The following is a 12,500-nucleotide window of genomic DNA, read 5'->3' as shown; positions in this document are numbered from 1 at the left end:
CCACCCTACCCTCCATTCACTGCCCCCCTCCCCTCTCCTCTTCTCTCTGTGTCTACCTCCCTCCCTGCCTGCCTGCCTGCTTGCCTTTCTACACTCTTCTGGCTCTGTTGTTCTCGTCCCTCTCTTTTTCTCTGTGTCTATCTCTCCCACCCTCCTTTCCTCCCTCTCCTGTCGGCCTTTCTCCTCTCTTCTCTTCTAATTCTGTCGTTCGCTCCCTCTCCCTCTCCATCTCCCCCTCACCACTCCGCTTTCTCCTCCTCCGTGCAGCTGCAGACTGAAGTTGTCATAGCAAACTCCCTCTGTCTCGCAGCCTTAATATTATCATTAGCACTGAAGATCGAGGCAGCCAGAGGAGAATGAGGATGATGCAAAGCCTCAGTCACTAACAACAACAATCCTGCCATCTCACTTTGTTTTTTTTCTTTATTTCTTTTTACATTTCCTCTTTCCATCCTTTTCTCCATTACACTCTCTGTCTCTCTGTATCTGTCTCTCTTTCTCTCTCTCTGTTCCTCGACCCCCATACTCTCGATCTATCTCTGATCCTTTTCTCTTTGCTATTGTGTGGGGTTCTAAAAACTTTTTTTTTCTCTTCGTCTGCCACAATAGAAAATCCTCGTGTTTTTTTTCTTTTTTTCCATTGTTGCTGTTTTCTTCAAAGCCAGTGGGACCTGTTGACCGTTGCGTGGCGTCGTCGTACAAGAGAAGGTTTTTTTTTTTTTTTTTGGAGCATGAGTGATGTGTGATGAGTCTTCTCTTCCTGGCGTTGCTAAAGAAACCCCTCTTTCTCTTCTTGACAAACAAAGGCACCACCAGATGGAAGGATCACACTCCTTTTTCTTTTCTTCTTTCTCTCTCTCTCTGCTCTCTATCTATCCCTCCTCCTTCCATCGTTTTAGGACTTCAAACAGCCCCAGGTATTTGATGGTCAGGGTTTTATTGTTGTTGTGGTAATGAATTAGAAGATGTCTGACTGGGTTTTTCCGTTGCCAGTCATAGCCGTGCGCCATGCCTAAACGGGGCTGGGCTGTGCCGAGACCATTAGCATTACCATGATGTGATACGGCACCACGGAGAAAATAAAAGCACAGTGCTCATCTTAGATCACTTTTTCAACCAAACTACGCCATACTTCGGCAGACACACATGCACACATGGTGTCACCAAGACACTTTCAAAGCAATAGTTTACTCAAATAGAAGTTAGTGTCATAATGAATATTAATGGAAACATCGACTCGTCTCTATCACACTGTTACTCAGCGCTCAAGTTTTAACTTACATTTTGCTTATGTTTGCAGTGTAGCTCACATTTCCTCTTCTGTGCACCACAACATCTATTTAGGCCTATTAAGGCCCGTACAGCACTATGCCTTATTTGTGGGCAAAGACTCCATACGACATGCAAAGCAGGTAGTTCACCCTTCTACCCTAGGTGCTCTCAAGGATCCTCCGCACAATTGTTATGTCTATTTAGTCTAAGCCACTTAGGAAGACCAGCTTGTTTACAGCATACCAATGAGTAAACCAATGAGTAGAGCACCAGTGGATATAGTCTGGGCGTTCACTAAATGTTGTGCAACATTGTGTATACAAAACACATAAAATAAACACAAGACTTTCAGGCATATGATTCTTAAATATGAAACGGAGCATTTCTGCCTTGGCTTGCTCTGTTATAAATTGTCACGGCAGTAAAAGACCTCTGTAATTTGTTAAACTAATGTTTGCTATCCACTCTGGTAAATGCAAGGCAAATTATGGCCAAGGGTTGACTCCAGCTAACAGGGAGCTAAAAGTCAGGTCGTAACAACAAGCAATGTGTTGAAAGAGGGGAAACAAACAAAACAACACAAATCAGTGGATCAGTTCGTCTCCCATCTCTCCAATCTCCCATCTCACTGTACTTCTTTTCTCTTCTTTTCCCCTTCCCACTCTCCAAATGCCATATGCAGTAGAAGTAAACAAAGAGGATGATAGTATCCCTCACCTCTACCTCTCCCTAACACCCTCTCTTCTTGCCTCTATCTCTCCCTACCTCTATCAGGTATTCAATCACTCAATCAATCAATGAATCAATCAATCAATCAATCAATCAATCAATCAATCAGATGTACTTATATTGCACATTTTCGCACTACGTCCGGTCATTCAAAAAGAGAAATGAAAAAAATGTATGAATGGTGTCATCTACAGAGAATGTAAATAAATAAGATTATTATAATCAAAGGAAGATGGCAATAAAGCAGTTTAAATCAGGGGTGCCCAACCAGTCGATCGCGAGCTACCAGTCGATCTCGAGGGGAGTGGCAGTCGATCGCGAGACGTGTAATGTGAGGGGGAAAATACTGTCTTTCAAAAGTAGGCTATGTAGCAAGCTGCTGGTACTGTATTGGTTAGATAATTAGTCCCAGGGTAACACAGAATGAGGGGAAAGCATTAGGAAGTGACCGTGAGGGTATTGCAGTTGGTTCATGTGTGCAAACATGTAACATCGGGTGAGTAACAGAACATGTGCGCAACGATGCGTTATGACGCGGCGAGATGCGAGGATCTTCGTCCAAATCGCTAATCGCATGCATCATCGCTAACTGCGTTTACATCGCGTGCCGCGTGTAAGGGAAATGTTAGTAGTTGACATGTATGGAATTCACTTCAATTTGTGCTTTTTCTTGCTCCAGTTGTGGAAAAAAATATTGGTGAAACTCACAATAGAAAGCCTTTGCTGTCCCAGAGAGCTGGAAAAACATTATAGACGAAGTCCCTCTTAACAGGGGTGTTAACCAATCCAATGAGCTCTCTCTCTCTCTCTCTCTCTCTCTCTCTCTCTCTCTCTCAGTAAAGTGAACTTAACAAGCCTACTATTTATCCATAACAAATGGTGAATTTCTGAGCCCTTTTTAATTTGTACCACTGAAGGCATTTGATAATGCTTGATCATATTTTAGAAATAGGGCCTATGTGCCTACATATGCCTTTTATATACCAAATGTTGATCATTTTGAAATTGTTTCAGTTGGTAAGGACTTGTGTAGGACTGAAATTATATCTGCATACTATCAGTGCTGCAAACTATTCAACACACTTTAAAAACATAGTAGCCTACTAAAAACATTTTGTTCATAATAATGGTGATTAATAAATGGTGATCTTAAATTTTCATACTGACATCCTTAGATTTGACTTGGTAGATCACGGCCGACCATCAACTTCAAAAGTAGATCTCGGTTAAAAAAAGGTTGGGCACCCCTGGTTTAAAACAAGCCGCTGTTGGTTGGGGCATTCCTTGGGATACTGTATGCACCGTATACTCTGTGGAAAAGTAATCTCATTGAGGGGCCATTTCCCTGTGGCTAAGTGGCCAGATCCAGACCCAGACCCGGAGCAATAGCCAATAGCCAATAGCCAGGAGTCTGGCGATGGCGAATATGGAGCAGAGGAGAAGCAGCAACATGGCACGTCAGCAGAGCAGAGTAGAGCTGAGCCCAGGGTGATGACGTCACACCAGGGCTCTGGCCCAAAGAGCCCAAACAGCTCCGCCCCTACCCTACCCTACCCTACCCTGCCCTTCTCTACCCATCCTTACCCATCCACCACCACCACCACCACCAGCCAGCCAGCAGCCGCCAGCGTAACCAGGCAACGGCCAGTCTGCCCCGCTGTCTGGGGGCCTGGCAGCGACCATCCACATTCCCTTATTAAAGGACGGGACAAACAAATTGGCCATCACGAGGAATCGGGAGGCACTAACCAAACAAGCAATCGATCTCCGGAGCTGGAGCTGGAGCTGGAGCCGTAGCCAGAGCCGGAGAGGGAGCTCAGGTCCTCAATGGTTTACTAGGCTTGAGCTCAGCCTCCCTCCACTCTCTCTCCTCTTTTCTACTGCTCTCTCCCTCTTTTTTCTTTCTCTTTCTTTTTTCCTTTCTCGTTCTTTCTCTCTGGACCTGCACTGGCTTATTCGCATACTTACTCATTCTCCCACTGTCTTTCTCTCTGTCTTTCTTCTTGTATGGTCTCTCTCTCTCTCTCGCTCTGTCTCTCTCCTTATATTTTTTCTCTCTCTCTCCATTCACTTTGAAATCTCCCTGGCCAACCACAGAGCAGAGCAAGGGACGGGAGTCAAAGAACGTTCCCATCACAACACCTTTGTTATCTTGATCTTCACATGCTGCTGGCATTTGCACGCTACTGATCTGTTCACCTTATAAGGGGGGAGCCGCACGGCTCCTCTGGCGTTTCCTCAATGGCCCACAGCTTAACTGAAGCAGTGACATGGAAGGAGGGCGTGCGTGTGTGTGTGTGTGTGTGTGTGCGTGCGTGCGTGCGTGCGTGCGTGCGTGCGTGCGTGCGTGCGTGCGTGCGTGCGTGCGTGCGTGCGTGCGTGCGTGCGTATGTGTGTTGCTGTGTGTGTGTGTGTGTGTCAGGATGGTAGAGGAGTGAATTTTATCTGGTCATATAATCTCCTCCACCTCGCCTGCTTTCTCAGCCTCCTGCCCCCCACCTATCACCCCTACTGCACAGTGCCATGTATCATTTAGAGGCACTTCGGACTGCACATGGAGTAATGGTACTGCAACCTAAATTCAAAATACCACTAGAAAATTAAACACCTCTACAAAGTTAAAAGATAAAATCCAACAGTAGGTTGGATTTGTGATCTTTAAATTAAAGTTTGAACGTGTGAATGCATCAGAATATTGCCCCCTATTTCATATATAATAAGGGATATTTTTTTAATTCACTAGTGTTGATTGCTATTCGATGAGGCTACAATAAGGCTGTCCTTCTTTGTTTGTACCTCTAACTCTTAACACCTCAAAAAGAGGACTCGAGGAGGCCTGGAGAAAGGTCTTTGTGGCCTTTTGGCCTCCTCTCCCTTGCATTCTGAATTCCAACTGCTGCACAGGACCAGAAGTCCTTAACATTACTAAGTAGTAAAGCCCAAATATTATCACATGTGAACATGATATCACAATTTTACTCACCAGTGTCATGCTTTAATTAATACCTTGATTTGAAAAGAGGGCAGTAGATGGACTGTAGATAAATTACCAGGAGGTGACATTGGGACCCCAGGTCTCGACCCTGAGTGCCCCGGATTTAAAGTATGTTTGCCTTTGCCTACTGTGACAGTGTCAGCTACCCCATAGAGCCCCCTAGCCCTCCCACCAATACCACAACGCCCACCCCCCCACACACCTCCACCTCCACCCCCACCTCTATCTCCTGTGCCCATGTATCATTTAACGCGAATGCCCAACGGGGTGTCGGAGTACCAGAGTACTGCAGAGGGGAGGGGCGAGGGACTGGAACTGAAAAACGCCACTCTAGGTTCACATATTACATTTTTCATGGAGCCAGTCAAGCCTAATTAGGCTGCGTTCCCCTCATGTCAAAGGCAGATTATCTGTGTCAGTGGTCATTTGCTCACGAGCGCCGCGGGCCGCCGCCGCCGCCGTGCAGCCGCAGCCACGGGCTCGACTGAGCGCGCTCAGTCACTCGGCTCAGCTCTCAGCTCAGTGCAGAGGCATCATGGGTAAGTGAGCAGCACCACCGCCGCCACCGCTGCTGCAAGAGTGCACGCATTCATTTGTTCATTCCTTTACCGCCTCATTCGGCAGCACACTCCTCGCTCAAATACCGATGGAGCGGAGAGAGAGATGGAGGGAAAGGGAAAGAGATAGAGAAATGGAGGGAGAGAGAGACCGAGAGGCAGCGAGAGAAGTTGAAAGAAAGGAGGATAGAGGGAGACAGAGACATATTAGACAGAGAGATATGAGAGAGAGAGAGAGAGAGAGAGAGAGAGAGAGAGAGAGAGAGAGAGAGAGAGAGAGAGAGAGAGAGAGAGAGAGAGAAAGAGAGGTAATGCTCAGAAAAGGCAAGTCTACTGCCCTTTTACAGTAGAGTTGGCTGAGCGTTTATCATGCGTGGATTGCAGAGTAATCATAATGGCAATGTGTGAATCTTATGCAGAGATAGAGAAGGGCTGGGTTTTTAGCAGGTCCTGCATTAATTTTAGTCTATATCAAGTGTAGGTATATGGAAATAGTGGATATGCCTGTTTCATTGCCTCTAGTACCAAGCAACAGCTCAGGCTGCTTTTGCAAACATTCGTACATAAAATATATTTTCCTCATGTGTAGTTCAAACAGTAGTCCTAAACAACTATCAAATTACTTCCGCAGATTTCCTTTCAGTTTTCCATTTAAAGATTAGTACTATGTGGTGCACACTTTCTATCTTTTACAGTCAATTACAGCCTACTCAACCATACTACTGATGCATACTAGATAGTACATCACTGAATGGTGAATCATGCATAGTGGAGCACACTTTCTACAAGTGGTGCAAGTTTCTACATTCACAGCCTACATAGTAGTCGGACTGGTTGGTACGTACTGAATGATATATAGCCTGCTAAATTCATTCAAGAGATTGAACAGCGCACAACGCACAGTGGTGTGCACACGTTCAGTTCTCCATTTAAGGATTGTATAGTGGATGATGATGTACAATTTGAACACTTTCCTACAAGTTATTCCACCATTTTCCTACATGTACAAACTCAAACAAAACCAAAACGGCGGCAATAAAAAAAGTCGTGAGGGGAAAAAAGTGAGGGTCCTTACCCGCTAGTCTGGAGTTGACGTAGGGGGGAGAGATGTTGTCGTGCGATCCCAGGTCCCGGTTGGCCATGTGAGCGTACTGGGAGCTGTCCACGTAACTCTGCTGTAATAATCAGCAGATCGCAGGTGTGAGAATCGTGGCTAAAATTAGTGGAATATGCAATGCAATGCTAGGGCTATTTACACCAGAATCACACGGAAACACAATTTGAAACAAAAGAGAAAAGGGGGAGACAAAAAAAAAAAAAAAAAAGTCAGCGGGGCACAATAAATCATTTCAGAGGTTGCTTGGTGGGGGGAAAAAACAACAATTCCTGACCTAAATAAACACAGGTTCAAAGAAAAAAACAAACAAACAAATAAATAAATAAATAGCAAATAAATAAATAAATGTATCTGTCACCACAACCACCACCACCACCACCCCCACCACCATCCTCCTTGCTCCTCTCTAGGTAACAGAGTGCCCAAGTAGTGGGTTTTGAAAGTAAGTTAGCGCGTAAGATAGTTACTGTAGCCATTCCTCTCCCCGTCCTATCTCTAGTCTGAGCCTGAGCCTGAGCCTGGGCCCTTCTTCCTGCTGAGACAAGCGCCACAAGGACTCACTTCCTGTGTCGAGAAGTCCAACGGAGAAGCTGACAGCTCTTAACTTCCTCTCATATGGACCTTGAACCTGCCACTCTTTCACTTCCTGATAGGAGTTCTACGGGAGCGACAATCCAGCAAGTCCAGTCACAATGGTTTTTCCCCCCTGTGTGGCTGTCGGTCACCGGTGGTCAGTCTCTGAATGAAGTCCTCTAGTCTAGCTAGCTCTTAAAGTAAGGCTTTAAGAGGGGACTGGATTTCCTTTGGGGCGGGGGGCTGTATGTGGCGTGGTGTGGCGTGGTGCAGGGGCTTGTGTGTGGTGGCGGAATGGCGGCGGAATGGAGTGGCTTTAGGACGCTTTTAGCACTACGCGTCCATGAAAGACCCAATCAGATATGGTACTTTAGCGCTTTGGACTGACTGTGCTTAAAGCCCTGTGTGTGCCACAATCCACAGGAAAAGCCTGTAATAAATCCTGTCCTAAGACTACTAAGAGAGACTGCTGTAACAACTGTGAGTCGTCCAGATCTTATACAGAATAGCATAGCCACGAGGACGCACACAACAGAGCAGTGTGGCGAACTGTATACACTACTAGGCTTCTTTGTAGTCATTGTTTGCTGACTCAAGGAAATGGGGGGAGAATTCTGGTGGCTGGTGCCATTCTAAGTACCTGAAGGCTTGTGGAACCCTCGATTTTTTAAAATATTTTTTTATTTAAACCTCAACTGACCCTCACCAACACCCAACAGCCCCCCTCCCCTTCACACAGACATGACATGCAGAGAAAATGAGAGTTAAGCCCAAAAGTTAAGAGGCTTTCCAGGCGGGGGCTGAAGCCGTCGCACAATGGAACCACATTTGAAAAAAGGGATTTCTCTCTCTCTCTTTCCCTCTTTCTCTCACTGTCTGTCACTCTCACAGTCTCTTTCTCCCTCAATGTCACTCTCTTTCACTCTCTCTCTCTCTCTCTTCCATCTCTCTCTCTCTCTCTCTGTCTCTCTCTCTCTGTCTCTCTCTCTCTTTCTCTTTCTCCTCTCTCTCTCTCTTTTTCTCTCTCTCTCTTTTGCATCCTGTGTTTTGTACTGTAACCGTGGCTGTGTCCCGGGGGGTGCTCACCTTTGAGCCGCGGCTTCCGTTTCCCCAAGATCCTGAGTTGGCCCTCTCCTCAAGGTCTAAAAAGGATGACAGAGAAAAGAAAAACAACAGTGTTATTAAACGTGACACCATATCCATAACACACAAACATTACAGCAAAAAAAAACACAATACCCCCACCCCCTTCAAACACAAAACAAATGTCATTTCCATTTTCCTTATCTCAATCTGACTGCGTTAAAAGCGTGCTTGCTTTAATTCAGTACCATAATCAATAATGCCTTGTAATTACGCATAATGTTTTATGTAAAGCAAACTACACTTTCATGAGCTTATAGGACTAATCCTGTCTAACGTCTATCACGCATTAGACGAATACAGTACAAGGTAAAAAAACAACAACTCACTTGCACGCCACACACACACTCACACGCAACGCACATCCACAATGGGACCATTGTAATCATCATAATTAATGTAAGTAAGCTATTGGGTATTTTTTTGCTTTGTGCATCTGCGGCCTATTCATCTAACAATGCAGGTCTTTTTTGTGTATGAGATCAATTTGATCCCACCCCGCTCGCTCTGGGGTGGTGTGTGTGGTGTGTGTGTGTGTGTGTGTGTGTGTGTGTGTGTGTGTGTGTGTGTGTGTGTGTGTGTGTGTGTGTGTGTGTGTGTGTGCATTTTGCCAATTCTGTGGTCTCTCCTCCCTGCTCATCGCTCCTCTTTATTAGAGAGAACCCAACGCCCACGCCTGTCTCCCTCTCTCTCTCTCTTTCTCCCTCGCTCTCTCTCTCTCCCTCTCTCTCTCTCTCCCCCTCTCCATCTCTCTCAACAACCAGCCCAACCAACCAGCCAACAACACAACCCAACACAAGCACTTTTTTCTTTTATATATTTCCTTTGTTTTCACGCTCTCTGAAGTTTCACTTCAAAAAGCCTCTTTTCCGGGATGGATGTGAAGGAGGAGGGATGGGAGGGAGGGACACATAGACGACAGCACGGGGGCCATTCACTAGATAGAGCTATTCACATCATCTCGCCATCTGATGTGGTGTGTGAAGAAGCCATTCAACAGCCGCCACAAACTGGGGTGCATTTCTCAAAACCACATTTGCTAACTATGTTAGCTACTTTGTTGTTTGCAATGCAATTTCCCATTGACAACTACATAGGTTGCTAACTGGCTAACCACTACGTGTTCAAGAAACACACCACTGGTTAGGTGCAGAAGACAGCAGCAGGAACAGCAGTAGTGGCGCTGGTGGTGGTTGGTAGAAGCAGGGCTTGACATTTGACCTTTTTTGGTCACCGGCCATTGTGGCTAGTGTTTTTTCTTTTCGTGTCATAAGTCATTCACAGCCTTTCTATATTCACAGCTATGATTTTAACTTAATTAACTTAACTTATTTACCAAGCTGTTCTGAAGCAGAAAAAAATCACTGCTCTTCGCATAGTGTACATGATTACAAGATAATACAGACAATTGGTACACAAGGGGTACACAACAGAATATAGGCTATAATACGCTATAATATGTGTCATCATCATTTCATTTATTTAAACTCGAAGAATCATTGAGGGCCCAGCCCTCATTTACAATGATGTCGAGTAAAACAAACAATTGCACATATAAAATCATATATAAACAACGAACATACACAATACACCATAAATCATATAAAAGGTAAGAATTAAGACAAACTATGAATTAAAACTTATGAGTTAAAACAAGTGCAAGTATGTGATAAAAAACTTCCCAGTGTAACTTTAAAATGTTCTAATGGCACAAAGGCTTGAAGACCCATCCTTTGTTGTAAGTTATTCCAAACTGAAGGTCCACAGACACTAAAAGCTGTTTTACCCAGTTCAGTGCGGGCATAAGGGACCTCCAGTAAAAAATTGCTGCTCGCGGGTTTGGTATGGGTTGGAGTGCCAAAACTAAAAGAGATGAAATATAAAATGGGAGTTTGCCAGTGAGGGCCTTATAAATAAAAATAAAATAATGCATGTCCCTTCTGTGAGAAAGTGGAGCCCACCCAACTTTATCATATAACAGGCAATGATGTGTACTATATGGATCCCCAGTAATAAAACGAAGAGCTGAATGATAGACAGTGTCAAGTGCCTTCAGATTAGAGAGTGGTGCATGTCTGTAAATAATATCACCATAGTCAAGGGAAGACAGAAAAGTAGCTTCAATTAACTTTTTTCTGCAGAAAACAGGAAAGTGATATTTATTTCTGTGCAGGAAAGATAGCTTTTGTCTGAGCGTAGTGACAAGACAGTCAGTATGTTTCTTGAATGTGAACTTGTCATCTAGCCAGATTCCCAAGGTACTTTATAATGTGATACTCTCTCAATAACACACCCATCTAAACTAGATATATTAAAATGATTTTTTCATGCCATGCTTAGATCGAGTAAAGACCATACATTTAGTCTTGCTTACATTAAGTAGAAGCTTAAGACTAATGAAGGCATTTTGTAGGATATTAAAAGACTGCTGCAATTTCTCCAAGGCTAGCTGTACAGAATCTGCAACACAATACAAAATTGTATCATCTGCATATAGATGAATAGAGCAGTTGGAAAGGAGAGAAAGTATGCTATTTATGTACATGGTGAAGAGTACCGGACCTAATACTGAACCTTGTGGGACCCCCTTGGTTATTAGCAGGGGGTCAGATTGAGTATTACCAATTTTACAGTATGGTGTCTGTTTGAAAGGTAGCTCTGGAACCATTTACAGGCACTTGCATTAAAACCAATACCAGGCAGAATTTGTAGAAGCAGAGAATGGTCCACGGTGTCAAATGCTTTGGATAAGTCCACAAAGATGGCAGCACAATGTTTTTTCTTGTCAAGAGAAGTGATAATATCATCCATTACTTTAGTAGCAGCAGTAACTGTACTATGTTTAGGCCTAAAGCCTGATTGGAGAGGGCTCAAAATATTATTGGTATTTAGAAATTCTTTGAGCTGATCATTTACCAACTTCTCTAGTATTTTTGAGAGACACGGTAGCTTGGATATTGGTCGATAGTTGTTAGGGTCAGTCTTATCACCCCCCTTGTGCAACGGGGTAATGTGTGCAAATTTCCATAGTGTAGGGACAACTCCAGTGGAAATAGAAAAATTGAAAATGTGCAATAATGGCTCTGCTATTATATATGCCGCAGTGCGAAGAAAAGGGGATCTAGCTGGTCTTCTCCAGTGGATTTGCGACTATCAATTGCTAATAAAGCAGATAGCACTGTATGCTTAGACACAGGATGAAGCCTGAATTCCAGATCATCGTCTCTGACATTGTCTCTGATACGCATATCATGTCCAGCCCTAGGTATAAAGGAATGATTATTGCTATTGTCAAAACTTTGACTGGCTAAAGAAAAAATGTTTGTTAAGAGCACTGCAAATGTCTGATTTGTCTTGTAGTAGACAATCATCAAACTTAATTGAAGAAGGCATAGGTGTAACAGATTTTATTGTTTTTGTAATTTACAGCCTTCCAGAATTTTGCAGGATCTGAGTACGAACTAGAGACAAGGTTAAAGTAATAGTCAGATTTAGCCTTTCTTACAGATAATGTATACATCTGTTCCTGATTTTCCTGAAACTTGCCCAGTCGGAGGCATCCTTGCTCCTCCTTGCTAATGACCAAGCCTTATTTTCTTGGACTGAAAAAGAGAGGAGAGTTCAGGGGTGAACCATGGGTTTGTTCTACTTTTTTTCTTTTCTTTTTAAAAGGTGCATGTTTGTCAACAATGCAAATAAATGAGTTTGAGAAAAACTGTAGAGCCAAGTCAGCATCAGGAATTTCAGTTTGTTAGATGAATGTCACTTTCATAGAGATCATTTAAAAAAGCTTGCTCATTAAAATGTTTCATAGTTTCTTTTAACCAAAATGTGAGGCAGTGCTTTGGTTAGAGTGCTGTGCCTAATACAGGCAATGGACAGTGGTCGCTGACCCTAAATCAAAAACACCACTTGCGCTAATTTTTGTTCATCTTATTTGTAAAAAGTAGATCAATAAGAGATGATTTGCTAAGGTTCTTAGAGTTTGGTCTTGTTGGATCATTAATAAGTTGATCCAAAAATAGACTCGAGAAAACATCTCTAAGATGTTTGGAGGCATCAGTTAGCCAGTCAATATTAAAATCCCCAAGAACTAGAACTTCTGAGTCAGTGA

General features: G+C 43.7%; 1 protein-coding gene across 13 annotated transcripts in view; it reads right to left on the bottom strand.

The window, feature by feature from the left end:
* Nucleotides 1-12,500, bottom strand: part of LOC134458329 (transcription factor 4-like) — a 258,033-nt gene that overhangs the window by 184,833 nt on the left and 60,700 nt on the right. For 9 of the 13 annotated variants that reach the window (XM_063210571.1, XM_063210578.1, XM_063210574.1 and 6 more), the window contains 2 exons: nucleotides 8,330-8,385; nucleotides 6,629-6,728 (listed from right to left, as the gene is read on the bottom strand). In XM_063210571.1, the coding sequence (XP_063066641.1) occupies nucleotides 6,629-6,728; nucleotides 8,330-8,385 (156 nt within the window). The remainder of the gene's footprint in view (nucleotides 1-6,628; nucleotides 6,729-8,329; nucleotides 8,386-12,500) is intronic. The other 4 variants (XM_063210568.1, XM_063210566.1, XM_063210572.1 and 1 more) reach the window with 1 other exon arrangement.

The sequence above is a fragment of the Engraulis encrasicolus genome, chromosome 11, assembly GCF_034702125.1.
Source record: "Engraulis encrasicolus isolate BLACKSEA-1 chromosome 11, IST_EnEncr_1.0, whole genome shotgun sequence".
Taxonomy (NCBI): domain Eukaryota; kingdom Metazoa; phylum Chordata; class Actinopteri; order Clupeiformes; family Engraulidae; genus Engraulis; species Engraulis encrasicolus.
The sequence above is the reverse complement of the archived record's forward strand: the minus strand, read 5'-3'. Positions and strand labels throughout refer to the sequence as shown.